The following is a 27998-nucleotide window of genomic DNA, read 5'->3' as shown; positions in this document are numbered from 1 at the left end:
AGTGTGATCTTTCCAGGTTACAAGCACATGGCCTCTCTTATGTCACCTTCTGTTTGCCAGGAGAAAAGTGCTTTTATTGCATGGCATATTACAGCATTGATATCTCAACATATTAAAAGTTTTTTTCCCCCTGTTCTTGGGGCTCCAAAAGTTTAATCCCAGGAATCTGGTGATATTTGCTTATTTTTCATCTGTTTGTCTTTCCTAGACTGTGAAAGCACTAAACCACTTAAAAGAAAACTTGAAAATCATTCACAGAGGTGAGTTCGTGTCTTTTCTTCTTGCCTATAAAAATAATCGCAAGAACTTTAACAACCTCTGCTTCAAGTCAAAGTGTCATTAGCATTTCTACTACCGCGAGTGTGAGTACAGGTGGCTGTTTCATTGCCCCTTCGGTTGGTGCTTTTCCATAAAAGCATGATTTCAGTGTGGTTGTGTGTCCGCCTCTGGGCATCTTTGGGCCTGGCTCCATCTCCTCTTGAGGTCGGGATCCTCAGAGGCAGCGAGCGCACCCAGTCGCTGTCTGCCCGCCCCATGCCGAGGGGCGACGGCGACAGCGTGGCACTGCCGGTGTCGATTCTCTGCAGCTGCTCTTCTTGAAATTGAAACCTCCAGCCGTGACTTACTGGTTTAAATTTCTTTCCCTTCCAGACATCAAACCTTCCAATATTCTTCTGGATAGAAACGGAAATATTAAACTCTGTGACTTCGGCATTAGTGGACAGCTTGTGGACTCCATCGCCAAGACGCGGGATGCGGGGTGCCGGCCGTACATGGCGGTGAGTGGGGGTGAGCCGGGGAGGTGCCCGCGGGCGGTGCAGGGTCTCACCCTGCTCCTGCCCACCTGGCTCGGCGTGGCCGTGCCTCTTGTCTGACTGAAGCCTCAGCCAGTTTCCCGTGGGATGAGCACCCCCTTCCCAGATGAAACTGAGCTCTGGATGGAGCGCTGCTGCTGGCAGCCTCAGCAGAGGCATCCAGTCTGTGGCAAAGTGACCAAATTCCCTTTTTTTTAGCTGGGTGCCAGTGCTGTGGCGCTGGAGCGGAGAGCTGCTCTGTGCCTTCCAGCAGCGCCTGCTCGCGCTCCAAGACAAACAGCGTGTGGGGGAGGTGGTGCCGTCGGGGTGCAGGGTTTTCTTGGTCTGCAAGAAATCCATTTGCTACGGTAAGATTATGTTACAGGAGCTATTGCAGAGCAGAATTACAGTGATTTTTGCAAACCACTTTAATTCTGAAGTATGCCATAACTTAATTCCAGGAGAATGTGATTTTGGAGAGCAGTGGTAGCAGAGCAGCTGCGTGGAAATCGCTCGGGCTGAGCCGTGGCTCCTGGGAGTCTGTCCTGCTTGTTTGGTTCCCTCCCCCCTCCCAGAGATAAAAGCTGTGGTGGTGATTTTTTGAAGCTGTCTGAGGATTTCAAACACTTCTGTGCATCAGGCTGCTTTGAAAATGCATCTCTTGGTTTCACGTGAGCTGAGGGTACCTTTTGTGGAGAGCTGTGTGTCTGCTGCTGTCAATGTAACTTTAATTTCAGTGGCTGTATTTAACGGTCATTACTTATCTTATGGCTCTATATGCTGAAAAATACTGTTTTCTGAACTCTTTTATCTACCACCAAGGAAACAAAAAAAGAAAATCTCTCTCTTTTAAAATAGTGCCCATCTGGTCTAGGTACCGAGTCTCGCATGGCTTTTATCTGACTGTGGTGTCCAAGGCAAACATCTGCCCCGATTCTGATCTCTGTAAGCACAGAGTCTGAATTTTGGAGCGTTTGACCTTTTCTTTTCGCTGCCCTCATAGCAGAGCTAGTTACTCAGAGGTCTGGAGAGAATAGTAGGGATGAGATCTGTTACTGGAGACCACTGTTGTGGTACAGCAAAGTCTGTGCAAGCTCCGCTGTGTAACGTGGTGCAGCAGGGCAGTTTGTTTAAATAAAGCCCTTGTGAGGCTGAAGGGAGGGCAGAGGTGTGTCTCTGCTCTGAGCACTTCTGGCAAGTGCGTGGAGCTCTCCTCAGAGAAGAGGATCGGTCAGAGCTGCCCAGTTCGTTGTGTTGGTGGGGCCCAGGGTGCTGAGGGCAGCAGCAGGGAGAGGTGCCCCAGCAGGGGATGGGAGCCAACACAGTCTGAGCCAGGGCTGGCTAGTTGTACCTCGGACTACAGGCACTTCTGATAGTGTCGCTCTGTGGAGTTAGGACTGTTGTTGACTTTTCTCTATTCCCTGAGGTGTGTATCGGGTCTGTAAATATGGCTCTTGAAAAATTGCTCTCTCCTTTCCCCCTTCCAAGTTCAGGGGGCTATAATTACAGGAATTGATGTTCCCAGTTTTTCTTAGAACCATGGGTAGATGGTTAGCTTTGCTCAGGCTGTTGGTTTAGTTACAGCGTGACAGTTACTGGCATGTCTGTAAATAACTGTGCTGCTTCACTTCCCCTGGGACTTGGGTGGGTGAGAGCTTCCGATAGCCCCTTGGTTTTCCTCCCTGTCTGTGCATATGCACTCTTCTCTTTGTGCATCTCCATCATGCAGACTGCTGGATATTTAAGTGAGCAAAAGTGTTTCAATTTGGTTTGTGTTTTTAAGAGCCTTGGCATGGTACACAGTTTGTGGGACAAGCCAGCAGCTGGCAAGCAGTGTGGGAGACGAATGGCCTCTTCCCTTCTGCTCTCCGGACTCGGTGACTCCTCTCCAAGTACATGAGCATTTCCATGTACTGGGAAGCCTGGGAAATGGGGAGATGTGCCCAGCATGCAGGCACATCTGCCAGCTCTTTGTCCAAGCCAGCAGAGGCTGGTGTCTGTAGTGATGCTGAAATCAAACCTGAATATACCTGGGAAGGAGTCAGGCCAGTCACACTCCTTTCAAAAGGAAAATAGTAATTTTTTTGTTAGTGACAAATAGGCAAAGGGCATTAGCTGTGTTCGGCTAGGGAGGGCTGGTAAGGGCTGCTGGATGATGCTCTCTGACGATGAGGGTGTATTGCTCTGCAAGGCCCACTTGGCCCATGGCACTTGCAGTAATTCTTGTAGCATGAGCACTTGCCCACTGAAGAAACCTGATAACACCGTGTTCACTGGGGATGGGTCCCCAAATAGCTGTTGATAACAATAACATTGGATGTCGACCAGTTTGACTGCGAGCAGTCTGATCAGGCAGCAGAAGCCATGTCCAGCTGCTAAGCAAGTGCTGTGTGCTTTAACCAAAATTGTTAGAGCTGTCACAGAAAGCAGCGTGTCAGCCTTCGAGGTGCCAGTGCTCGAGAAGTTGTTTTGCTTTTGGCTTTTAATTCCCCTGCAATCATTATACTGAAGTAAAGGCGTACATGTTGGTGCCTTGTGTTCTCTAAAAGAAAAGGAAAGACCAAGCCCCGTGGCTGCCCTAGGCAGCAGCCCAGGTACTGAGCAGCCTTCGTGGTGCAGTGCATGACCCGTGTCCCAGCAAACGCCCTTCTGCTCGTCCCCGCCTGTGCACACAGAGAGCCAGCTCAGGCCCTGTCACCATAGTGCCGCTGCAGACCGGTGCTCAGGATGTGTTTCGTGCTCCTCATTTCCCCCTGGTGAAGATGGGCAGTTGCTGCTGGCATTGGTGTCCAGGGCTGGGTGGAGGCTGTGTCCCTGCACTCAGGTGGCTCACGCAGAATTCAGGCTGTGCACAGAAACAGAAAAATTCCCGAGGCAGGTGATAGTGATGACTGAGCCCTGTTTTCCTGACATCCCTGCGCACATGGAGGGAGACGCTGCAGGGATGCAGGAGCTCTCTGAATCCTTTACCCAAGCAGAGCTGCAGCAGGAGCCTCTTGTTTCAGCTTTGCATTCCTGACCCCGTGCCTGGGTTTTCATCGGGCTCAGTCATTCATTTATCTGAACAGGCAGGCTGTTGATTTGAATTCATGCAGCTAAAATCCTCTTGGATGCTCCTGAATATTGCTGTGTTGGACTTTTTTTTTTTTTTTTTTCCTCTGAAACTTGGCACCCGGCCATAATTTTTAGGAGTGAGAAAACAAATTTGGGAGGAGACTGGGAGACATGTGGCACTGTCCCTCTGTGAGCAGCATGGACTGGATCCAGGCTCCACCGCCCGCAGTGTGGCGAATGCCAGGGAAGATGCCTGACCCCTGAGCACAGCCTTCCCTGCTCACGTGCTGCTGCTGTCACCCACGTGCTTCAGGGGTTTCGACTGAGAACATAACCTCCGCTTACTCAGTGGCTAAAATCATCCATGAGGCTTGCCCAGTGTGGGACTTCTCCCGTCCAGGCTTGGCTCCTTACATGAGGCAGCGCAGAGCCTGTGCCGAGCAGCTCTGCTGCAGGGCTGAGCTCGTGTCTCTGTGGTGGCGCTTCCACCCCCGTGGCAGGATGGGATTTTCCTCCTCGCCCGTTTAGATGCTCGTCTGCACAGGCAGTTTATATAAACCTGGGGAAATATGTCAGCAGCCGCCTGTGTAACCACCCATCTTTGGCCAGAGGTATTGTGGGCAGGAAATGAGTTTTGTAGAGGAGAGGCGGGGGGAAGTAATTTTGGCCACTAGGATTTCACAGAATCGTCTAGGTTGGAGAAGACCTTGAAGATCATCCAGTCCAACCGTTAACCCAGCACTGACCGTTCCCAACTCCACCAGATCCCTCAGTGCTGGGTCAACCCGACTCTTCAACCCCTCCAGGGATGGGGACTCCCCCCCTGCCCTGGGCAGCCCATTCCAACGCCCAACAACCCCTTCTGCAAAGAAATCCTTCCTAAGAGCCAGTCTGACCCTGCCCTGCCTCAGCTTGAGGCCATTCCCTCTTGTCCTGGCGCTGGTTCCTTGGCTCAAGAGACTCATCCCCCCTCTCTGCACCCTCCTTTCAGGTAGTTGTAGAGGGCCATGAGGTCTCCCCTCAGCTCCTCTTCTCCACACTAAACCCCCCCAGTTCCCTCAGCCGCTCCCCATCAGACCTGTGCTCCAGACCCTGCACCAGCTCCGTTGCCCTTCTCTGGACACGCTCGAGTAATTCAATGGTCTTTTTGGAGTGAGGGGCCCAAAACTGAACCCATTCATTGAGGGGCGGCCTCACCAGTGCTGAGCACAGGGGTGAGATCCCTTCCCTGTCCCTGCTGGCCACACTATGGCTGATACAAGTCAGGATACCATTGGGCTTCTTGGCCACCTGGGCACACTGCTGGCTTCTGTTCAGGGGTCTGGCAATCAACACCCCCAGGTCCCTCTTTACATGGGAAGTACCAAAAAGTCAGGTGTGGGAGATAGCTGCCCTTCGGAGGGATTGGAGGTGGAAACAGCAGGCAGCTCCTGCTTGCTGTGGGTTTGCTCTGCGTGGGACATGACTGTCTATGCTGGGGCAGCCCAGGATAGCCCCTGCCGCCACGGTTAGCTACAGGAAGGCTAATTGGGAGCCACAGATAGCAGAACGTGATCATCAGGGCAGTGAAGGTGCAGAGAGGGATGGGCAAGGTTCCTTAGGGCAGGGTCAGGTGCGGGGAGAGGAGGTGAAGGGTTGTGAAGGGTGGAGCAGGCAGGGCACGAGGGCCATGGCAGGAGCAGGGCACACCACCTTGTTCAGGACCAGGTTTTCAAGTGCTTGTGGACTGCAAAAGCTCCTATTTCGCATAACATGGGAAAGATCGGGGTCAGGACTGGACCTGGGGGGTGAAGGCTGTGCTTTACAGGTGCAAACTTTCATGGGTGATGAGGCCAAGCCAACTGATCAAACACAGCCAGGGAAGCCTCCTGATCCTGTGCCCAGACCAACAGCTTCTGGTTGAATGGAAGAGTTCTTGAAGAAAGAGGAACCAGATTTTAAGGTTTGAGCTGCTAGTGACTCCAGCCTGACACTATCTGAGCTGCCACACAATTGACTCACCTTTGCTGATGATCATCTGCATTTTGTTATGCTTGAGTTCTGGTTAGGATGTGTGTAACTTCATCTGTAGTTCTTGGTTCCCTTTCTCTGCTGCATCATAGAGTCCTCCAGGATCAGAATTTGTCCCCTTGCATTGCTTCCTGCTATACTCCTTTTCAGTATGTGTTTGAAAGCTTGGGTTAGGCATTAAGGCCTAACATTATTAGATAACTGGGCTCCCTGCAATTTAGTCTTTTGTAACTAACACTTCAAGGACTTCTAGAGCATCCCCACCAAAATTGCAGGCCGTGAGTGAGGTTCCATGACAAAGTTTCTTAGTGAGTTTGAAATGAGCCCTTGCAGCCCTCCAAAACTGCGGCCTCTCCAGAGCTTGGCCTCATTCAACTAAGACAGTTCTTGGAAGCAGCAGTGGGGATGGCATTGAGGGGATGCATCAAGCTGTGAGGTACTGGAAGGTGGCCTCCCAAAACAGTGCCAGAAGAAGACCTCTGCAGTCTTGCATTCAAGATGCCTCTTCAGGTGCTGGAGAATCTACCGTAGTGCCCATGAAGTTGTCCTCGTCATGAATTATGCTCCTAATGCCATCTATTTAACACGAGTAGGTCTTCTTTCAATGGATGGCTGGGGGTTCTTGTTTCTACTTTGCAGAATTAGGGACTCCTCTACTTGCTACTGCCTCTTTCCTCAGTAGGTACTTTCTGACTCTGATGTAGTCACCTCTTAAGCTTTTCTTTGAGGAGATTAGGGACTGAGCATCTTATGCCCTTAAGGCAGATTGGATTGTGTTTTATGGCCGCACTACAAACACTCAATTTTTTTAGCATCCTTTTACAAACGTACACCCTGAAATTGAGCAAACTTCCAGTGTTTGTCTCGCTTGCGGAGTATATAAAAGTAGCAGTTCCTAGCGTGCTGCCCCAGCTACGTGCCTTTAATCGTGATGCTCCTCTGGGGTTTCATGCTCTCCTGTACTGTTCTAGGAGCCTGTCTGTCACCCCAGAGTGCTGCTTTTTCTGTGGTTGAGTGAGTCAGCATGCAGTCAGAGCCCATTTTACCAAACATTCAAATCACACTAGTTCTTCAGGAACCCTTGTTTATCACACTAGCAATATTTTTCTAATATGCAGAATTTAGCAACACTGATTTTATATTTTCTTGGATATTATTAGAGGTAGGCCAAGAGAGATCACCTTTGAGGTCCCGTTACAAATCCTTCTTCCCACTCCATAGAGTCCTTTTAACAACAGTTACACTCTGAACTCTACCAGTGAAGCCATTTACTAATGCAGATTATTGGTGCTTGGTTTAATTGCAGTCCAGACAATGCACTGCACTAGTCCAAGTTTATTACGGCCACACACTTACCTTTTTTAACAAGATGAATAAGGTCATTGAGAATATGCTGTGCCAAGCCTAATGGGACCTCGCTGCCTTCATTAATGTTTCTGCCAGTCTTTCTGTGCCTAGCAAGTGTCCCCTGTCCAGCAGTACATCGCTTCCTGCCATCTTCCTGCTGTTGAGATCGAGGAATTCAAACGCTGTTGGGAAAGCCAGCTGGGAGGTGATGATAATCCCATGCAAATGGAATCCAGCATCTCCACCTGGAAAATGCTGTTGGAGAAGTTTTGAAATAAAACATTCTCTCAGAGTAAATATGTAAAGGAAATAGAAGGGGAGGAAAGGCCATTCTCTAGAAACATGATCTCTGCTGGTAGTCTCTGTGCAGCCACGGGCTTCGTGGCTGACGTGGGCAAGGGGAAGGGACAGGAAATCAAAGAACAGAGGGGATTTGGGCAGGAATGTCTGAACCCAAAAGTCCAGGCAGGGATGAATATTCTGGCTGAAGTATTTTTTGACAGTACTACTCATCTCCTATGTAGCTGTAGTAATGATGCACACAGAGGCAGTGTTATTGCTGCTGTCCCAGAGGTGGTGGACTGAGGAGCAGGGGGAAGCAGCAGGTCCATCTAGTCAGCAAAGACAGACCAACCATGTTTTCCACTTCCCTGTCAGCTCTTCCACCCATCATGCTGTGTGGCCCTTGCTCTGCCGTGTAACATCTGGCCGAGGAGCGGTGTCTCCTGTGCAGCCAGGGTAGGCTGCTGCATAGGATGCTGCACGACTCCTGTAGCAATTGGTGTTGAGATACAGGCCCAGAGAAAACAAAGTGTTAATAGGTTTTTCATCAGTCACCTTTCACTAGAGAGGAGGAGTATAACCTTAGAAAAGACTTTACCCAGCACAGTGTGACTGTGATGCCTCGCTTGCTCATGTGAATGACTCACATCGGTGCTCTTAGACCGAGGCTTTTGCAGCACTGAGGTCACCTTCTGTAAGCTCCTACGTGCCCAGGAGGAGATCCAGAAAGATTATTAGGCTTCACTGCACATAAAAATCAAGATCCACATGAAATTAGACACGTCACCTCTTTAGCAGCCAGTAAAAGAATTTGGGGTCACCAGAGGGAGATTGGTGTTACCTAAGGGAGAGCCTCCGAAACTTCCCATAGAGCAGAGCAGTAACACTGGCCAAGAGGAGGGACTGGATGTTCACATTTGAAGCTCCAGCACCTTCTGTAGTGCTGCATCTTGGGCACCAAGGTTTACAGCACAGCAAGTCCTCCTGAGGACAGTCACTTCACAGAGCAGGACTGCCTTTTCTGGGAGATGGTGGTCGTGTCCACAGGGCTGGTGGTGAGCATCTCCTGGTGATTTGAGTGGTCAGGCTCTTCCACAGCCTTACAGGGTTTGAACTGCCAGCTCAGCCCTGTAGCGAAGTCAGGGAAGGGACTTGCAGGAATAAAATGTTTGGAGGTCTCAGTGAGCAGATGAAAGGGAGCTGCACGCAGCGTCCTGGTGCTCTGGAGGAGGAGGAGGAGACAGGAGGAGCAGGTCCGAGAGCCCAGCGAGTTAGTGCCTCCTGGCCTGCCCTGCTTTGTGCCCATCACGCATGTCCCGGCCCGGGCCGTGCTGTGACACTAATGCTGGCCATCGCTCCGCGCTCTGGTCGGGTGTGCGAGAGGCCTGTGCAGGGGAGAGCCCTGAAAGACGAACAACTTGCTTTTCACCAAAGCAATACTGAGAAATACAGGAGTACAAAAAGTGAGTGACACCATTTTCCTTTATTGAACAGCAGAAGAATTTCCCAAACTAGTTATTTATGGTCCTAAAGGTGGTTTCCATTGCTGTTGCTCAACCCTGCAGGCAGCTGTTCAGAGACACGTCTCCCCTCCTTGCTGTGCCTCCAGTTTGGAGGTGGCCCTGAGAGATGAGTCACTTCTCTCTGCGAGCACTTGCTGAGCCCCTCATAGGGCACTGCATCCCAGCAAGGTCATGGTTACGGGGCACCTCTGCCGAGGAGGCGGCATTTTCGTCTTGAGCGTCCCTACACAAACCCACGTGGTGTTTTGGTTAACAGCAGCAGAACAGTGTGCTGGGGAGCTGCGGCTCATGTGTCCAGTTTGTGTCAGAGCAGCGAAGGTCCGTTAACTCTGCCTGTCCCTCGTTGTAGCTCACCGTGGGGTTTGCAGCTGAATTTCCTGCAGATGACGCTGCAGCTGCAGCCCGCAGAGCCTTGCTTCCAGATGTGCAGTGCTTTACCTTGCTCCCACCATCAGCCAAAGCCAGGGAGGTCCCCGGACTTCATTTCACATGTGTTTCAGTGTGAGAAGATAGCCTCCAACAGAGGCTGGCAGCTTCCTTCTCGCATCTGTCTGTTCCTGTGCTTGGAGCAGAGGGAGAATTTGTATCGTTTAGATTTTGTTCTGCTTTTTGTTTTGCAAAAATTTAGCTCTTTCTGGTCGTTCTTTGCTCCTGGTAACCTTTTATTTTCTTTTAGTTCAGGGATATATTGGCCTAAGTAGCAAATTGGAGTTTGTTATGTACATTTTAATGCCATATAGGCAATTTTGAATTAGCAGTACATGTGGGATAAAATTCCCTGATTATATAACCAGTGAAACCCCAAATCTCAGTTTCAAGAATTGCTTTTTTTCCAGAAATGCTACTTTGCTCTTTAACAACATGAAACAGCTGAAAACTACTGGGAATCATGTGTGCATCTGTCCTTGTGTCATACCCCAAATTGTGCGTGTTTGCTTAGCCAGGGTTTGGAGGAGAGGGAGGATCAGTGCTGCCCGTTCCTGCTCATTCAATCAAGGTGCTGGTGCTTAGCTGGACACCGAAATAGAAGTGCCATGGCAGCCTGCACCCTCCTTTGATGCATTCACACCCTGCCTCTTCACACTGTCAGCACATCCAGTGGTGGGTCTCCATCATGGCCATTTCTTTTACTCGCTTGTGCTTGGCGTTATAGGGACACCTGGTATGAGCCGGGCTTTGTCTGCAGCCCTTGTTCCGAGTCCCCAGGGTGTGACACACTGGCTCTTCCTTCATTGGTCATAATTGCTCCCATGTCATCTATGTGGAAAATTCCCAGGATTCTTTCTGCTCTGTATTTAGACGGGATTTATTTTGGTCCATCCTGCTTTCCCTTTAACTGTGCCACCATGGTCTAGGGCCAAGGCTCTGTCTGTGCTCTGCTCAGTTGTGGTTGCAGGCTGCCCCTGCGTGGGTGCTTCAGCTGAGGAGCTCTGTCTCACCAGTGCCACCTACCTCACCAGTCCCTGTAACACACAGCCTTCTACTATTTCATGCCCTGCCCAAAATACCTGCTCTCCACGCTGTCCTGTAATTCACTGCATGGAAGGTGAGTCCTCCTTCTGCAGTCTCCGAATTGCTTCACTCTGCTGCGGCACATTCCTGTGGATCTGCAGCGTGGGAGTCCCATCTCTGGCAAGGCCACCATCGCCATAATTTTGTGTGGCCCTGTGCTGGCTGGTGCCTGGTGGCAGCCTCCAGAAGTCCTGATGTGTCCCCAGCAGTGTGCAGGGCTGGGCCATTGCCACTGTTGCTGCACACCAGCATCTGTCACACGGGCACCATGTCCCATGGCAGTGTGTGTGGGGCGAGAGACAGTCTCTTGGCACAGGGTGGTCTTTGTTCCTGTGAAGTGACTGATATTCATGGTGGGAAGGTACGTGCCACCTGTGGAATCCATCTTCTGCTGCCAAAACACCTATGGTCTGGCATGGATAGCAGCCATGCCCCTGGAGAGCTGCCTCACTGTGGGCAGGGGTCCATAGCAGCCTGCAGCACAGGTAGCACTGATAGAATCATAGAACTGTAGAACCTCAGAATGCTTTGGGTTGGAAGGGACCTTCAAAGATTATCTAGTCCAGCCCCTGCTGCTACTCACTAGATCAGGTCGTTCAAAGTGCCATCCAACCTGACTTCAATCAATTCCAGTGATTGGGAATCCACAACTTCTCTGGGCAACCTGTTCCAGTGTCTTACCACCCTCACTGTAAACTATGTCAGTCTTATGCTCAATCTAGATCTACTTTTCAGTTTAAAACCATCGCCCCTTGTCCTGTCACCACAGGCCCTGATAAAAAGTCTTTATCTTTCTTATGAGCCCCCTTTAAATACTGAAAGGCTGCAACAAGGTCTTCCCATCTTCTCCAGGCTGAAGAGCCCCAACTCTCTCAGCCTGTCCTCACAGGAGAGGTGTTCCAGCCCTCAGATCATTTTGGTGTCCCTCTTCTGGACCCACTCTACCAGGTCTGTGTCTGTGTTGTGCTGGGGACCCCAGAGCTGGCTGCAGTGGTGCAGGTGGGGTCTGACCAGGGCAGAGTAGAGGGGGAGATTTACCTCCCTTAACCTGCTGGCCACAGTGCTGTTGTGCCTGAGGGACAGGGAAGGGATAATATCTTGATGTGCTTCACGCCATCTCTGCCTGCTGGAACCAAGCAGGCAGGAGCAGCCACCAGCGTCTGGCAGGAGGGGCTGGAGGGAAGAGGATGCAGTGAGAGCCTTGCGCAGAGGGGAAGCAGGACTGGAGGCAGGGCTGCGGTCGCAGCAGCGGGGTGCTGGGTGTGCTGCTGGGCTGATCAAGTCTGGCTCTTCTGGGGCCCGTGACCTGGGAGTGCTGGAGGGGCTGTGTGGGGGCTGTAGGCAGACAAGGCTTTTGGGGAGGGGCAGGTCTGTCACGCTGCCCGTGGCATTGAGACAGGGCAGGGTAGGTGCAGCATCACTCATGAGCGTGACTGATGAGAGTCCCTGGAAACTTCTTTTCAGCCTGTAGCCTCTGTACGAGGGCACAGAGGAGGTGCCTGCCGCCTGGTCCGTTGTTGATGCTATATTCTTCTGTCTGCATTCCTGCTGCTGGCATTTTCTGTTTGCTGTCTCATGAATATTTTGGACTGTCCACAGAAATGTAGCACTGAGAGCATTTTGACCTTTTTTGTACCCATTAGGTGATGTTATTCCAGGTACTACTTCTGAGCAGAGAACAGCTTCAATTTATAAGTCTGAGCTCCTCTTGTCCTTTCTGAGCCTGAGTGTGAGCCAGTGCTCACCCACAAGCTTCTCCTTGAGACATTTTGCTTCTTACTGAAATGTCCAGTAAGTTCCTGGAAACATCTAAGAGCATCCACATCCTGGATGGTCAATGCTTGTCAAATTTCCCCTCAAATAAGCAAGTAGCAGGGACTGGGAATACACATTTTCCATTCAGATCTTCATCCCGTTTGCTGTTTTCACATACTTTCCCCACTGTCTCAGCTACAAAATCGGGGTTAAATTGTCATTACGTTTCTGTTCTCCACATTTAAAGAAATAGATGCTTATATTTGCTATTAATTCCTTATCAGCTAATTGGTAGTCTGTAGATATGGTATACCCAATGATGAAAGACTGAACTCATCCATGCAAAGGCAGGGTGCTGAGCTATGAGCAGTTAGAAGCACAGGTTTACCTGCAATATAAATGCGATACAAGATGAGCATGCTACGTTTAAGAGAGTTGAATTTTAGTAATTTTATTATTTTGCATGTTCTTCCACCAGACTTGTTGAAAAGTCCATCCGAGTCATGAGAGGAATAACTAATACCTGAGTTTAAGATGAATGGAAACCATAACCGAAGGATAAGAAAGCAAAGGGCAGACCTAGGAGAGTGGAAAAGGTAGCGTGGTCAGGGTCTGGCCTTTGAAGCCAGCCTGTTTCAAAGCAGATACTGTAACTACAAGTAAGGGTGATAAAACACATCAGTGGCTCTGGGAAGGCAATATGCTATGTACTGAGGAGCAGTGGACACGCGACGGTTGTAGGAAAATCCCTGTGTAGAACCACTGAAGCTTGGTGGAAACGTCTCCCTTCTCTGTGTGGGTGGTGGCCTGGGCAAGTTTCCTTGTTGGAGAAGATCCTGGTGACTGAGGGAATGGGATAGGTCTGGAAGCAGTCACAGCTGGGGCAGCCGCCTGTAAGTGGTGGGCTGCAAAGAGGAGAGCTAGCAGCATGGCAGAGCAAGCAGAAATGCCACGAGGAGCTGGGAGGGATTGTAGGAGCGTGGTAGTCTTCTCGTGCGGTGGTCCGCTGGAGGGTTGAGGTTGCACTAAGGGACTTTGTTCATGGCGTGTCACTCTTCAGCTGGCAGCTGCCATGAAATTGTATTAAAATGTAGCTCACAAAGCAACCAGGGCTTTCATAGTATTTCCTGTACCTGATAATTTAGTATTTTATTGCCGTTCAGGTTTCTATTATTGTTGTAGTCAAAACTGCATGAGACCCTCTTTCTTTTGACATTTTAATGATTGCATTTTTAACAAAAGAAGACAGAATTGAAGTTTCTCATAAAGATGACATGCAGAGCATAAAGATGTTTAGTGCTGGTTCACCTCTCTGGATAACTCGCTCTTAGGTGCAAATCACCTATGTCTGGCTTGATTCTGTTTTCTGTGGAAAACTTTTTGAACGTCTGAAGACCTTGTAACATCATAGGTGCCTTCAAGGGATGCCCAAAACCTCGTAAAGAAGAGCTGTTCTTAAAAGGCGTTGTTTTTAATGCCTCCTAAGGTTTAGCAACCAGCAGACAGTTGGGAAGAAGAGTTCAGACAGACGCTGCTGAACATCAGTTTCCCAGGCTGGTGGATAAGAAGATGTTTATTCCAGTTCTTATGATACCCTAGGGACAACTTCGCTGTAAAAACAGAGAAAGCAAGACTTCGTGTTAAAGACTTCCCAAAGTTAAACAAAACTAGACAGACAGTAACAATTATTCAAGCTGCTTGTACAGAAGGAAAAAATAAAAAAGGATTGGACTGTGCTGAATTGCCATTACAGATCACCTTTTACCCTATACCTCCATAAAATCAGTGTTTGATTCCTTAAGATGTTTCTCTGCTGGGGTTGGATGTCTGCCCTTAGCAACGAATTTGCCTCGAGAGCTGCGCCAGGCTCTGCCTGGTGGGACGAGCTTAGAGTTTTTTTCTAAGTTTGCAGATGCTTCTCATACCTTCCCGCATGGCACAGTGTTTGACTGGTCCTTCTCTCTGTTTCAGCCTGAAAGGATAGATCCCAGCGCGTCCAGGCAAGGCTATGACGTCCGCTCAGATGTCTGGAGCTTGGGAATTACATTGGTGAGTGAGTGGGGTTTAAACCCTCTGCTGCGTGGTACTTCCCTGGTGGTAGCCTTGGTGGCTTTGCAGTGCGATGGTTGGGGTCAAACACATGCTTGAAGCAAAGCCCAGCTCTGCTGCATGTTGTGATTGCAGTGGGCACCTCCTGCCTCAGAAACAAGAGAAATCCCTTCGAGGCAGATGGCTCGCCTGCACCCCTGAGGATACCTTTAGCTGCCACTATGTTTTGCAGAGAAAAAGGTGTGAACAGGGAAGAGGTTATGGATCATAAATGAATTTTGTCTTCAAAATCTCAGATGAGAAGGGATGGTGAGTGTGGTGGTGCAGAACAGAGCATCCAACCTGTGTAAATAGGCCTCTGGCAGCCCTGGCATCTGGTGTACTTGGGCTGTGCAGAAGACTTCAGTTAATCCTGGGTCCTGGTTGCTGATTCCTCTGTGGCTTAACCACAGCACTGCTGGGTGCACACACTGATAAATTGAAAAGATCTTCACTTCTCGAGGTGGTTAAGAGGAAGCAGAAGCAATAAGTACGAACCAGCAGCTTCTGTCTTCCCCACCGGGGTTCTAAAATGCTCATTTTCATTGTCCTGCGAGGAGCAGGGCATTGGACTCAATGATCCTTCCAACCTGAGATATTCTATAATTGTGTGATTGTCATGATCCGTTTTCTTTTGTGGCTGTTAGGATGCTTGGAAAGGGACTGGAGGATTTTACTCTCCTACTTTTGAACACCTTAGTAAGAGCATTGGTTCTTTTTTTAGTCAGTGCAGGAGAGGATGTTGTCAACATGAAAGCATGGCATAGCTGGGTTAAATCTGGAGGTGCTTCTCATGTAGGCAGCAAAACTTAATATTGGGTAAAACTTTCCCTCCTCTCAGCTGAGCTTCATACAGGGAGTGGGATGAAGAATCTCATCTTAGTCTTCCTTTTAGGGGGTTCAGGGTCCTTGCAGACATTTTCTTACCCTGATTGAACTTACCTTGTGTAACCTGCCTGGTGCTGCTGCTGTCTCTCTGCAGTATGAGCTGGCCACAGGGCGATTCCCCTACCCCAAGTGGAACAGTGTGTTTGACCAGTTGACACAAGTAGTAAAAGGAGACCCACCGCAGCTGAGTAACTCAGAGGAAAGGGAGTTCTCCCCAAGTTTCATCAACTTCGTCAACTTGTGGTAAGTGTTTCCTACTGAAAGCACCTGAAGTTGACTTGTTTTGTCATTGCTACGTATTTGGCAGTGGTCACATGCCAAGCACCTGCTAGCTTAGTTTCACTTCCTGCACCAATGGTAGGGTGAGGACCCTGGTTTGGAGGTAATGGGAGACTTGTCTGGTTGGGAGCTGAAAGGCTCACCTTTGGAAACTGCTCATCAGGGAAGGGATGAGGAGAAAACCTCTGAGAGTCTGCTCAGGGGAGGCAGGATAAGATCCGTGGCAGGAGGTTTGCATGACCAGGTAAGGGCCTGGCCTGTTCATCCTGTTCCTTGGTGTGACACAGCCTTGGGACAAACCTGCTCTTTCCCTTCTGCAGGCAGAAGCCCGAGACACCTGGCAGTATTGTCTTGTGGTCGAGCAGAGGATCTGTACTGGTCCTGCCTTTTGTCTGGCAAGTCCAGGAGCCTTCCGGCCCAGTTCTGCTCAGCGCAGTGACTCCCAGGACCTGTAGCGGGTGGCTTGCGTGGTTGTTGGCTTCATGTCTCGTGTCAATCACATGTCAAGATCAAGGCTGGAGATGGTTTTCTGTAGGGCAGGGCCTCTTCAGTGCAGTCAGCCTTGGATGGAGAGTGTGCGGTGTTGGCGCAGGAGGGGCTAGGGGCAGTCAGTCTGCCTGCCACGTGTGTGGGGTCCTGCTTAGGTCAAGGGCAGATTATGAATTTTCTGATGAAGCATTTTTCTATCAAAATGTGAAAGGTGGTCAGCATAATTTTGTTAACCTAATACTGAAGCACACAGATCCATCAGTGTGACCCGTGTTTGTCTTCTAGAACTTTCTGCCCTGGGCAGACCCAGGTGATGGACATCCCCAGCACAGGGGTGTCAATCTCGGAGCTCGAGGAAGACTCGACTCTAGACAATTTTAACTTTCAAGAGGTTTTCCATCTGCTGGAGATGTTTTTTGCATTTGGATTTTACTTTCTTTCGGAATGATGTATTTTTACGGAGGCCAGGTTCCACTTTCCAGCTGGCTGTAAGGAAGGCCTGGTTATTGTCTTTGGGCTGCAGAAAATAGAGCATCGGAACGGTTTGCTGCTCAAAAGAAGTTTCCACTTTTCAGTCAGAAGCAGTGTAGCATTTGGTTAGAAAGTCAGAGTTGCTTTCCCCATGTACAGTACGAGCAATAGTTTATTTCCCACATAGTTCTCTGTAGAGATGCCATATCATTACAGAGTTTGCAAAGCCAGGAGCGTGCTCTCCTGCCTTGCATGCAGTGGTGAGCTTGGCTTCAGATCACCCAACAAAGGAGTCTGCGTGGCATCTCTGCTGAACAGCGGGATCTTTGGCCCATGGGTCAGATTGGGTCAGTTCATATTTCCAGCCCATTCACCCCTTCCAGGGCCTGCTGCTCTGGAACAGCCATAATGCACAGGACAGTTTTCAGTCTAATTCTGTTTTTTGTTTAACCTCGTTTTGTAAATAATCTGAATTCTGCCTGGAATATTTATGATGTCTTCATAGCAACACTGTAATAAATATTTCTCTTAATAACCTTTAGTTAAGTGCAAACAGTAATCTTTGGTGTTACTAAGCAGGCAGGTGAGTCTCCAAAAGGCTGTGCTTTTAGGTGATGGCATAAATCTGGTCATCCCTGCAGATGTGAATCTTCTATTTTTGTGCATTCAAGGATCAGGAAGAATGTTGCTGAGTCCTGCAGTGTTGCTGCCTGCTCACTGTGATAGATCAGTGAGGAAAGGATACTTTCAATAATGTTAAAAACTTTCTGGGATTTTTTTTTTTTTTTTTTTTTTCAATTTCCTTTGGATTCCAACAGTGCTGTGAATGCCTGGGTGGAACATTTTCCCCTTCAGTCTACCTCCCTGTGTTAGATGCTTATCTGAAGTCACATTCCTCTTGTAACTGCTTACAGCAATTCAGCTTTCTGCTCCAGAACTCTCAGAGTATCCAAGCTCTGGGTCTGGCCTTCGGGAGCCTGGTGCTGGCAGAGGTACCGTGCTCACGGGCAGGGCCATGAGCTCCTGAGCTCTGGGCTGCCTGCGGAGGAGATCAGATGTTCCGGCCCCTGGTGCTGCAAACGGCCACTCCAGACACGCAGCTTCATGTCAAGCTGGAAAAGAAATGAAAGATTTCTAGGACTGCTTTATGAAAGCGTGCATGGAAATTTCAGAGCAAAACTTGGTTAGCGAGCTGAAGTTCTGACTTAAAGGTCTTGGGAGGAGTGTATTCGAGCTCCTGGACTCGCTGAGGTCAGGAAATGAATCGCTGTTGGGTAGCAAAAGCCTGAAGCGAGGATGTTTGTGCAGCAGCCGCGGGATTTCCTGCCCCTCTGCCCCTGCGCAGCTCCACAGGCAGGTCACAGGGCAGAGCAGCACCGGCCTGCAGCGGTAATTACCCTCTGCTGCTCCAATAATTACCCTCTGCTGCTCCGAATAATTTGAGGCCACACTGTAGTAGTGCTGGAGCTCGAGAAAGGTCCAGCCAGAGCCCGTGGGGATGGAAATGCAGCTGTTGGGAGTTAGACTGAACTCCCCTGGTTTGCACAAGACGCTGCATCCGCCCTTTGTCTTCCCAGTGGTGCAGCTCTGGCTCCCAGGGCAGGGGCTGCCGGTGCTGCCCAGCCCCGTTCCACAGCCCTCTGCCTCTGGTCCCCAGCCCCTCTCCTGCACCCCACCACCATGCCCCTCCGCTGCGGGGATTTTGGTGGCCTTTGCTGCCGCTTGCTGTCCCCCTGCGCTGTGCTGGGGCTGGGTGGCCAGCAGGTGGTCCTGGGGCCAGTGGAGCCCTGTGGGAGGGGACGCTTTCCAGCCAGCCCCCCTGTCCCCCAGCTGCCCCTGGGCAGCCGCGTCACCTCTCCTGTCCCTTCCCAGCACTGGTGGCCTGCTCAGCGTCAGATGTGCCACCAGTGCTGGGGATGAGCCAGAAGGGCCTGGGAGCCCAGACCGGGCCCCACAGGGTGGTTTGTCCATCTGCTGTCTGCTACGGCCCGGCCCCTGCCCGCGCATGCGGAGGGGGTGATGCGGTGCCCTGGCAGGCAGCGCTGGCTCCTCTCTGCCTCTGAGCCCCGCTGCATGGAGGATGGGCTGGTGCTGCTGCCCGAAACTGGTGCTGCAGTCAAACCCATTTCTGTCTGGAGGCGGCAGCAGTGGGGATGGCATTCCACCGGCATCTCCCTTGGGCTCCGTCCCCAACAGGGTTTGTTGGTGGCCACACTTGTTGTTCACCCCTGTGGGGAGGGAGGGAGAGAGTCTCTGTTGTCACTCACAGCACAAGGATGTTTTTTCCAGAAGAGAAAAGCTTGTGAGTCCCACTGCGACAGCAGGATTCAACATTGTGTGCGTAAAAAATCTGCATTTGATGTCTGTGACAATTTGCCCAGTCTCACCTTCTCCTAATTCTCTTTCTGCTTTCTTTAGCCTTACAAAGGACGAGTCCAAAAGGCCAAAGTATAAAGAGCTTCTGGTGAGTGCAAAGCGTGGCTGCCTGCGCTGGCCGTCGCAGCTCTGCCGGTCACGCAGCAGGGCTGGGTCACAAGTCCAAGGTCCCTCCTTGTCTTCTCGGGCCATCGAGGCGGGGTGTTCAGCTCCACAGCCCGAGGAAGAGCACCAGCTCCCTGCTGCTGTCCCTGGCCTGTGGTCATGGCGATGGCCGAGATCATTAGTGTCTGTACACAAACACGGGAGATCAGCATGGGGGAGACGCCCAGCTGCAGCGGATCAGTGATCCCTGAAGTGGGCAGGCTTGGGCAGGAGCTGGGTGTGTCCTGTGAATGATGCCTTTGCCTGAGGTGCTGGTACTGTGCAGGAGCCCTGTCGGATTGCTGGCCAGCACTGTCACGTGTTACTGCTCCAACACACAGGTCACACAGCGAGGTGGGGAGTGCTCAGTCAAAAGTGAGACCTGAAAGAGTAGGACACTGTAGAGTAGGACTCCTCTGGAGTAGGACACTGGCAGAGTCTGTCTGTGATGGGGGGCCCAAAAGGATGAGATGCAGTGATGCTTCTGGGTTGGATAAGTCACACTTAGCACCCATGCACCTTCAAGGAGCTCTGGGCATCTGGAAACCACCTCTTCAGGGATGTGTGAAACCATGCCCTGGGTCCCTGATGGTGGTGGTGTGATACAAAAGGAGTTTATCTGGTGTCCTGGCCAAGAGGGTCACTGTGGTGTTACTTTCCAGCTGCTCTGAGGCGGGTCTGGCCAGTACAGCCTCCTGGGCAGAGGGACAGGGTTCAGAACTGGGTTTGGGTCCTGATCTCCAGTTTGACCTCCAGAAGCCATGTCTCCCTGTCACTCCTGTCTCCCCATTGCTGAGAAGGCTGATGATGGAACCTCTCTTGAAAGTATTTCAGTACAGGTCCATTCACAAAGGAGCCAGGTACTACTAATACTGCACCCTCCCTGCCTCCTGCCCAGCAGTTCCTGGCACTCCTGGAGTCCTGCCCCACCTCCGTGCTGTGTATTTAAGATACTGATGCCCTGTATGTAACAACCACGGACCAGGCTGTATGTCCTGCTGTCCTACAGCCACCACCAAGCCCTGTGTTCCTGCATCAGGCAAATCCATACACTGAGCTGTTTTCTGGGGTAGCCAGCATGTGTCAGAAGAGCGACTGTAACTTTGTTGGTTTTTTTATCTGATTCCAGAAACATCCTTTCATCCTGATGTATGAGGAACGCACAGTGGATGTTGCATGCTATGTTTGTAAAATCCTGGATCAAATGCCAGCAACTCCCAGCTCTCCAATGTACGTCGATTGATATTGCTGCTACATCAAACTCTAGAAAAAGGGCTGAGAGAAAACAAGCTGTAAAGAATTTTCATCACATATTGCAGTGTTTTTAATGCTCGCCCAGACACCATGTGCAATAATATTGGTGTTATTTCCATCCTGTCTGTATACTGTTGTCACATATAAAGTGCATCCCTGTAATACCTGATCACACAGTGTTAGTGTTGGTCAAAGAGAGACCTCATCTTGCTCTTTTGTGGACATATTCATGAAATGTGGAAATAAGTACATTTATTTGTTGACCGTGATTGGATAGCACCTAAAATTCATTTCTAGACTCAAAACTTGGAGACTTCTCAGCAGCTACTGGAAAGATTTTTCTCTCAAACTCTTCCAATTGTTGTTTCAAGTAATAATAAAAAGCAAACAAACAAAAGTTAGGCGTTGTCTGTCTGAACATTAAAGAGACTTTGCCTGGAGGGAGAAGAACTTGCTTAACCAACGAGATGCTTTGCCTTCTGGAGCTAGAAAGGCAAAGGAGAATTTTATTCTTCACAAAGTGCAATAGATTTACTGCTATGAAATTCTGTTGCTTTACAGTCGCAGTGTACTTTCTGGGGACAGCGTGCTCAGCTGAACTTCCTGTTAAAGAGAGATCATGTTAAATATAGTGAATATGTCTTTACCAAAAATATGTTGCGTTGAAAGAGGCTAACATTAAACTATTCAGAGATGGGACATAATGTATTCTTTCTCCTTTTACCAAGCCAGCCACTCTTAACTAGGTGTCCTGTAAATTGTTTCCTGGTAAGATAAGACCTTTGACCTGAAGAATTATTAAACTACTCAATTGAATTTAACCTGCTTGTGACCTGATTTATAGCTGCACAGTGCTCACCACCAGCTGGCTTTGCTTTGACCTCGACAAGTGCCACTCACAAAGTCTGCAGCTGTTTTAATGAGCCACAAACGAATGTCTGTGATTTCTAGCCAATATTTCTCATGTTCTTCACTGTCCCCAGCCCTGATGCTAGTGCCTTTCACTGACCCTGAGACCAGCCCAGCAGCGCTGCCGCCTCCCAGCCTGGTGTCCCTCACAAGACCAAACCTCAGCGCTGCGAGCAGGACGCTGGGGCTGCCCCCTCCGCCCCACTGCTGCGAGTGTCGCTCTGCTTAGCTTGCTGGAGACTTTGTTCACCACCTTCTGGGAGTATTTAACCTCTTATGTGACCCTCCATAGCTCTTGTTTCTGCACCCTAGAGCGAACCTCACTGAGTTTGTTTGGTGCAGGTAGGGATGAGGTGGAGATGAGGGAGCATCTAATGCCTTGTGGGCTTTTAGCTGACCCAGCAAGGCCAGGCAAGCTGTCATTGTCTGGCCCGTTGCTGAGGAAAACAGGGTGTTAGTCATTTTTTTAAAAATTGGCATATTTTTCAAAGATTAATTTTTCCAGAAAACATTTTTTTTGTTCAAAACATTGCAGTTTTCAGGCATTTAGTAGCTTACCAGGGATGAAATGGAGACTGCAGGGTCTCTGATTTCCATTTTGAGTTGTCTAGTTTAGGCACTTGGTAGGACTTCATCAATGTTAGAGCAACCTACTGTCAAAGCTCTGCGGCAAAACCGACAACAGGACGCAGAGGGCCAGAGACGTGATGGGAGTGAAAATGCAGCGGTACTGGCAGGATTCCCAAGGAAGGGCTTCCCGTGTCAAACCAACGCTAGCAAGTGCAACTGGGCTGATGTGGGAGCCCTGGAGACCAGCACATCCCTGCCCCAGCTGCTCGGTTGGGGAAGGAGAGCTGAGGCCGTGCTCCTGTGACCGCCGGGCACAGCTCTCTCCAGCCGCAGAGGTGACACCCGTGGGGCACAGTGTGCCCAGCTGGGCCGGGAGGTGCAGTGCTCCTGCCCTGCCTGGAGCGTGTTCCTCCAGGGCTGCTCCTCAGGTGAGGCAGTCTCTAAAGTCTTCCCAAAATGGACAAGGCAGAGGTGTCTGAAGTAACTAGTCATTCCCAACAGCTCTGATGAATCACGTGGAAGATGTCGAACAGGATATGTAGCGTATCTAAAGCAGTAATTCTCCCCCCAGCCCTGTAGCCTCAGAAAACTCGGCTTTCCTCAGACTTGGCAAATCCCCACAGCTGTGATTCATCTCACCAGCCTTCAGCCACCTGTAACAGGACCTTGGGCACGCCGGGTCTCATGGCGTGCTGGCTGCGGGGCCCTGAAGAGACACAGATCCAGTGAAGATAGGTGTGTGCAGAAGTGCTCTGCTGCTGCCCCCACCTTTCAGACCTTAAGGTCAGATTCACATCTCCCCAGTGACAGGGAGCCCAAAAACCTTTCAGACAGGTAACACTGAGATGGAGCCTCCCCAAAATCAGTTTCCCTCTAACGCAAACGACTGCCTTGCTCTGCTCTTCCGGAAAGGCTGGGCTCCCGTCTCTGGTGCCCACCCCGTCTGGAGCTCCCCGCTGGCAGCACGACCAGTTTGCTTTTGGCGGATGGGAAATGGAAATGCGAAGCTTTGAGCTGCCAGTGACAAAGTCAGGATTGAGGTGCTGTGGCATGGGTGGCTGTACAGAAGGACAGGTTTAGCGTATTAAGCATAGATTATTATAAACTATTAAGGGTGCACCATTTATTACAATGTATTAAAAAAGAAAAAAAAGGTGTATAGTGTTCAGAAGCTGTGAAAATAGTGTAAGAACTGTACATTGTGAACTCTGTTTTTTTTCTCTTGTACCATAGAAAAATGTATAAAAATTATCAAAAAGCTGATGTGCAGGGATGTTGCCTTATTGTCTGTAAAACGGAGCTCAGGAACATAACTGCTTCAAAGAGCTTCAGAATATTTTATCCGGTATCCTGGTTTGACTTCCTCTTCTATTTAAGATATTATATACATGGATCAGAGTGTTTATGTAATAGTTCTATCCTTTTGCCTGCAGGTCAGTTGTAATAAAACTAGGATGCGACTGTGACCTTGTTATTTTCATTTTGTAAGGTCAGACGTGAATGGCAAGATTCATTAAAAGCTGTTGAAATACCTGGCTTCCAGGCCTTTTCTCCAGGTGGAAGAAAAAAAAAAAAAAGGTGTAGGGAGACCTGTATGTATTTTCTTTCTCTGGAAGACAGCTGCTGAGCTCTCTGTGCTGTTGGGGCGTCTCAGGTGAGCCCTGATTGCTGCACAGGGGTGTTCTGCTGGCTTAGGACGCCTTGTCCCTGCGAGGAGGGCAGATGGCTGTGCTCACCGTCTGGGGAAAGGGCAGCTGATGCTCACAGCCTTACAGACTTCCTTTATTTTTGCAAAGTCCAGATGGTCTGAGAGTACCAAGTCCTGGGTAGTTCCTCCTGCCAAACCTCCTGGTGCTGGGGTAAGTGTCTCTCCTGCCTGGAGGCCACGGAGGGCTTGGAGACTGTCCAGGCAAGCAGCAGAACTGGGCCCCAGCAGCAGCACTGGGAAAGCAGACGGTGTTGGGGGAGAGGGACCGGCCGTGAGTGCCTGTAGTGCTCGGACTGGTTTGATGGGCCTGTCCCAGGAGTGCCAGCTCTGTGAGGGGAGAGCCAGAGCGTACCGGCAGGGATCACTGGTCATACCACAGCTCACGACCAGAGGTGCTTACAACCCGGTGGAGTAACCTGGCATTGGCTCTTGTGGTGTCTCTTCACTTGGAGTGTGGCAGTTTTGTCAGAGAAGGGAAAGCAGGTAACGGAGCTGAAGAAAGTCTTGCTGCATCCTGATACACAGTGTGAAAGGTTCATGGTAGTTGAAGTCTGTCAGTTTGCATATATTCAGTGTTTCCACCACAACAAGCCTTTTTCTGGAAGGTTCTTGTTGCCAGCACAATACTTTGGACATTTTTGGACCACCTGCTGTCCTCACTCTTCAGCCAGCATCCAAGATCCCTGATTTGGTGGTCTCCCAGTAGAAGACAAACTCTGACCACACAGCAGAGAGAGTCCTGGGCAGCTGCTGGAGGACCCAGCTCCTCACCTTGCAGCTCCTTTTTCCATGAATTGGAGCTGCTCCGGGATTCTGTTCCTTTTGCACTGCAATCTACCTTTGCTTCCTCAGATTTGTTCTTGAGGAAGCTCAAGGAACTGAAAGAAGTCGGGGGCTGGATGCGAGTCCACCTGCACATCCCTGCACTGCGTGTTCCCATGTTCTGCAGGAGGGAGCGGATCCCTCTCGGCTCTTTTCCCCTGTGACTGTGGCATGCAGAAGGGACTGTATTTGCAGCCATTTCAGTTCCTTTCAGTTGCCTCTTGTTGAACTCAGGCTCAGTTTTTCCTCCTGTGGACTCTTCCTTGCCCCTCTGGACTTCACTGCCTTTGCTGAGGACCCTGTTGTCATTGTGTCACTGCTGAAGGCAGTACAGATGCTGCTAGTGTCTCAGACAGGACCCACGCCTGTGCAGTGCCACTGTTGCTGCTCCTTTGAGCCCTTGGGCAGTTCCAGCGTTCCTTGCTTGAGTGACATATGATGGCTTTCTCCAGCCCTGGGGCTGGCAGTCCTTCTATCGGCTTCATGACCAGTTCCATGGTCAAATCTGGCTTCTCCCTTTGTGCCACCACATGGGCTCTGAGGCTGCCCTGGTTTCTGCACTTGGTGCCAAGGCTGAGGAGCAGATGTTTGAGCCAGCCTCCAGGTGCACTTTGAGCCATTGACAACTCTCTTTGTGCCTGGTGGTCCAGACTGGCACCTCACACTAATTCCTCACACCTTTATGCCCACTTGCATGGCTGAGGTGCTTCTCAGATCTTCACCAAGGATTATATAGCATCCAAAAAAGCATACTGTGCCCTGTTATGATTATTATGTGTCTGTGGAACTCCAAGACCAGCTTTGAGGTTTGGATGAGTTCAAACATGTCCCTGCCTGGAGCCAAGCAGTATGAATGCAGATGTGCACCACCACCTATTCCAGTCAGGAACACTTTGAGTTACATGGTCTGTATTTCCACTAATCTTCTGCTTGGCTTCCTTCCCCTAGCCTTCATCCCAGCCTCTTGTCTCCTTTGGTGCCCAGTAGGTATAAATGAAGTGTTTGGGCCTGCGTTAATGCCATAGGTGCTGCTTAGAAAAAAAAGCTCCATTTTCACTTTGACTCCTGATACAAATCACAAGCGTGGTCATTGCTTTGAACATGTTAAGGGTCCAGGGAAAGAAGGAGTGGCTGCTCTGATGAATAAGAAAAGAAAGCATCTCTTGAATATTTCCATTATGTTTAAAGCTGTGCAAACACTTGGAGAACAGGATGAAGCACAAACTCCCTCTTCTGGAGATACACAGTGCCATTGTTTTATTGGGAATAAAATAGCAGAGCAGGCTGCCTGGCTGGACTGTGGGGTATCTGCCAGACAGTTTGTGACTAGAAGCCATTATCTTTGCATGAATCCCAGATGGAAGGGCTGGGCAGGCCCTACTGTCAGAAGAAAACAGCATCTCCAAACAACAAATCTCTGTTCAGCTGCATCAGAAGAGCTGGGTGCAGAGATGTTACTCTGCAGGTGTAGCTGTGGAACAGTTGCAAAAGCACACGCAGGCTCAGAAAGTGGGAAGGCTGAAAGGGTTTGATGTGTATAGAAAGGCCACCTACTCGCACTAGAGAACATGTGCTTGCTTGCAAGGTTGTGTGTAAAACCTGTGGTATCTGTGTGGGTGTCCATGCTTGTGCTTGTGTGGGTGCAGACCTCAGAGCTACACCAAAAACCATCAGAGAAGGGACTTTGTGTGACCCTAATGTCTCATTAGACACCAGACACCTGCTCTGGCTCATTGGCAGTCATGTCCCGTTGTCCTGCCTAGAGCATTATCTGCTCTGTCCCTTCTTTTCCCGAATTTGGTCCATGCTTGATGTAAATCAGCCATCTCAGATAGAAAGATAAGAAGAAAATGAGGGGCAGCAAAAAATCAGATGCCTCTGGGAAGAAAATTTCCTTCAGTGGTTGACCATGGAGGCAGCTCTCTCCCTTGGCCAGACAGGAGTGCACCTTATTGGATAGAGATGGAGCCAGCCAACGCTGCAGCAATCCAGATTATAGTCAGTCAGATTATTTTGAGAAGAGGGGGAGAACCTGCCTGACCTTCCAAGGAAAACAAGTTTCTCACCAGATTCAGAACAGACTGAGGATGCATCTGCTGCAGCACACTGACAGCTTCATGATGGACTGATTACAAGTGATTTGTCTTGAGAGCCTGTTGCAGGTTTCTGAGATGAGAAGAAAGAACTTCATTATGAGGCCCACCAGGCTTTGCAGAACTGGCTCGTGAGCCCTCCAGTTTGTGACCACCTCACCACCACTGACACAGGAGACACACTGAAACCTCAGTGCTCACAGAAACATGACCTGGGAGTGCTGCTCCATGCGATCAAGCACATCCTGTGCAGCTGAAGATGCTTTAAGAGAAAAAATACCAAAACATGGAGAAAACAGTGACAGGTGCAGAATGGGAAGTTGTAGCTCAGCCTTCTACATAGTGCAGACCACCCCATTCCTCTGGTTCCCTGCACCAAAACCCTGTGTTTCTTTCTCTTTCACCCTCTTGTTTGAGCTGGAAAAGCACAAGGGAAGCAAATAAGGAAGGAGGAAAGAAAGATTCAGATCCTGGGGTTCCACATCACAGTGATTTCTTGAAGACATTTGAATCTGATCCTAATTTCAAGAGGCTGGGAGAAACCACCTTGAAATCCAGTCAGCTCCTGCTTCCAGCAGAAAAGTCAGTGCAGCTGAAGCCACCTTTTGGATGGGATCACTGCCACCAGTGTGTGATCTGAATGTAGGGGCATTTCCAGCAAGGGGGGCCAGAGCCACTTCTTTGCATGGTGCTGACTGAGGTTGGCACCAGCAAGGGGGGCTTACTCGGATGGGAGAGGTTCAGAGTGTCCCTGGATAACATGTTTTACCAGATGAGCAATGCAGGAGGTGCTCCGTGGCGTCTCTTGAGGTCTCATGGTTTTGTAACTTTGAAGCCCACTAAATGCAGTGCTGCTGCTTGTATGAGGCCACGGCCTTGTGGTTAAACTAAAGGGGTCTCAGGACTTGTCAGACCTTGTCTGAACTAGTCTTAGCCTGCCTGAGCTTTAGCTTGTTTAGCTGTAACAGCAATTATCTAATGACAAGATGATCATTACTTGCTTTGCTTTAGCTCTCCTACAATTGGGTGATGTAACACATTGTTTTGTAGCTAATAGCTGGTAATACCAAGTAGTTCTGTGTATAAATAACTATCAATGGCTCTACAGTAAAATGCACTGCAGAGGACTACAGGTGACAACAGGGGCCTGAAGGAACAGGCACAGGATGATGCCAGAGACCCCAGGGCTATAAGCACCTCATCAGTGCCCAGTGGTCATCAAAGGAATGTAATTTGGGGGGGTTGGGTAAAACCAGTCTTAAACAAAAAGAACAAAGAACAAGCCTCTGACATCCATAAATCACACAAAGTACAGGAAATTAAGAGGTAATGTGGAGTTATATACCAAGGAAGAATGAGCATGTTAGCAAAGGTGTAAAAATTACCCTGGTTTCCTACAGCCGATTGTAGGTTAAGGAGGAAAAACCCATCAACATCAGTATCTTTGCTTCTCCTGGCAGAGTGAGGATGCTGACACACGCCATGGCACCCTGCACCCTTCTCCTCCAGGCTGAAAGCCCCGGAGAAGTAGCGAAAGGTGGGCAGAGCCCCCAGGAAAGGTGAGTGGGTACAAGGAGGTCTGTCAGCATTGATTTTAATCATATGTAACACAAACTATTAGTGTCATTGT

General features: G+C 49.8%; 1 protein-coding gene across 1 annotated transcript in view; it reads left to right on the top strand.

The window, feature by feature from the left end:
• Positions 1 to 21087, top strand: part of MAP2K4 (mitogen-activated protein kinase kinase 4) — a 102303-nt gene extending 81216 nt beyond the window's left edge. The window contains exons 6-11 of the mRNA XM_074847713.1: positions 209 to 260; positions 652 to 779; positions 14249 to 14326; positions 15348 to 15496; positions 18911 to 18956; positions 20142 to 21087. Of these exons, the coding sequence (XP_074703814.1) occupies positions 209 to 260; positions 652 to 779; positions 14249 to 14326; positions 15348 to 15496; positions 18911 to 18956; positions 20142 to 20255 (567 nt within the window). The 3' untranslated portion in view covers positions 20256 to 21087. The remainder of the gene's footprint in view (positions 1 to 208; positions 261 to 651; positions 780 to 14248; positions 14327 to 15347; positions 15497 to 18910; positions 18957 to 20141) is intronic.
• The last annotated feature ends 6911 nt before the right edge of the window (positions 21088 to 27998 follow it).

This window comes from Strix aluco, chromosome 21 (assembly GCF_031877795.1).
Source record: "Strix aluco isolate bStrAlu1 chromosome 21, bStrAlu1.hap1, whole genome shotgun sequence".
Lineage (NCBI taxonomy): Eukaryota > Metazoa > Chordata > Aves > Strigiformes > Strigidae > Strix > Strix aluco.
The sequence above is the reverse complement of the archived record's forward strand: the minus strand, read 5'-3'. Positions and strand labels throughout refer to the sequence as shown.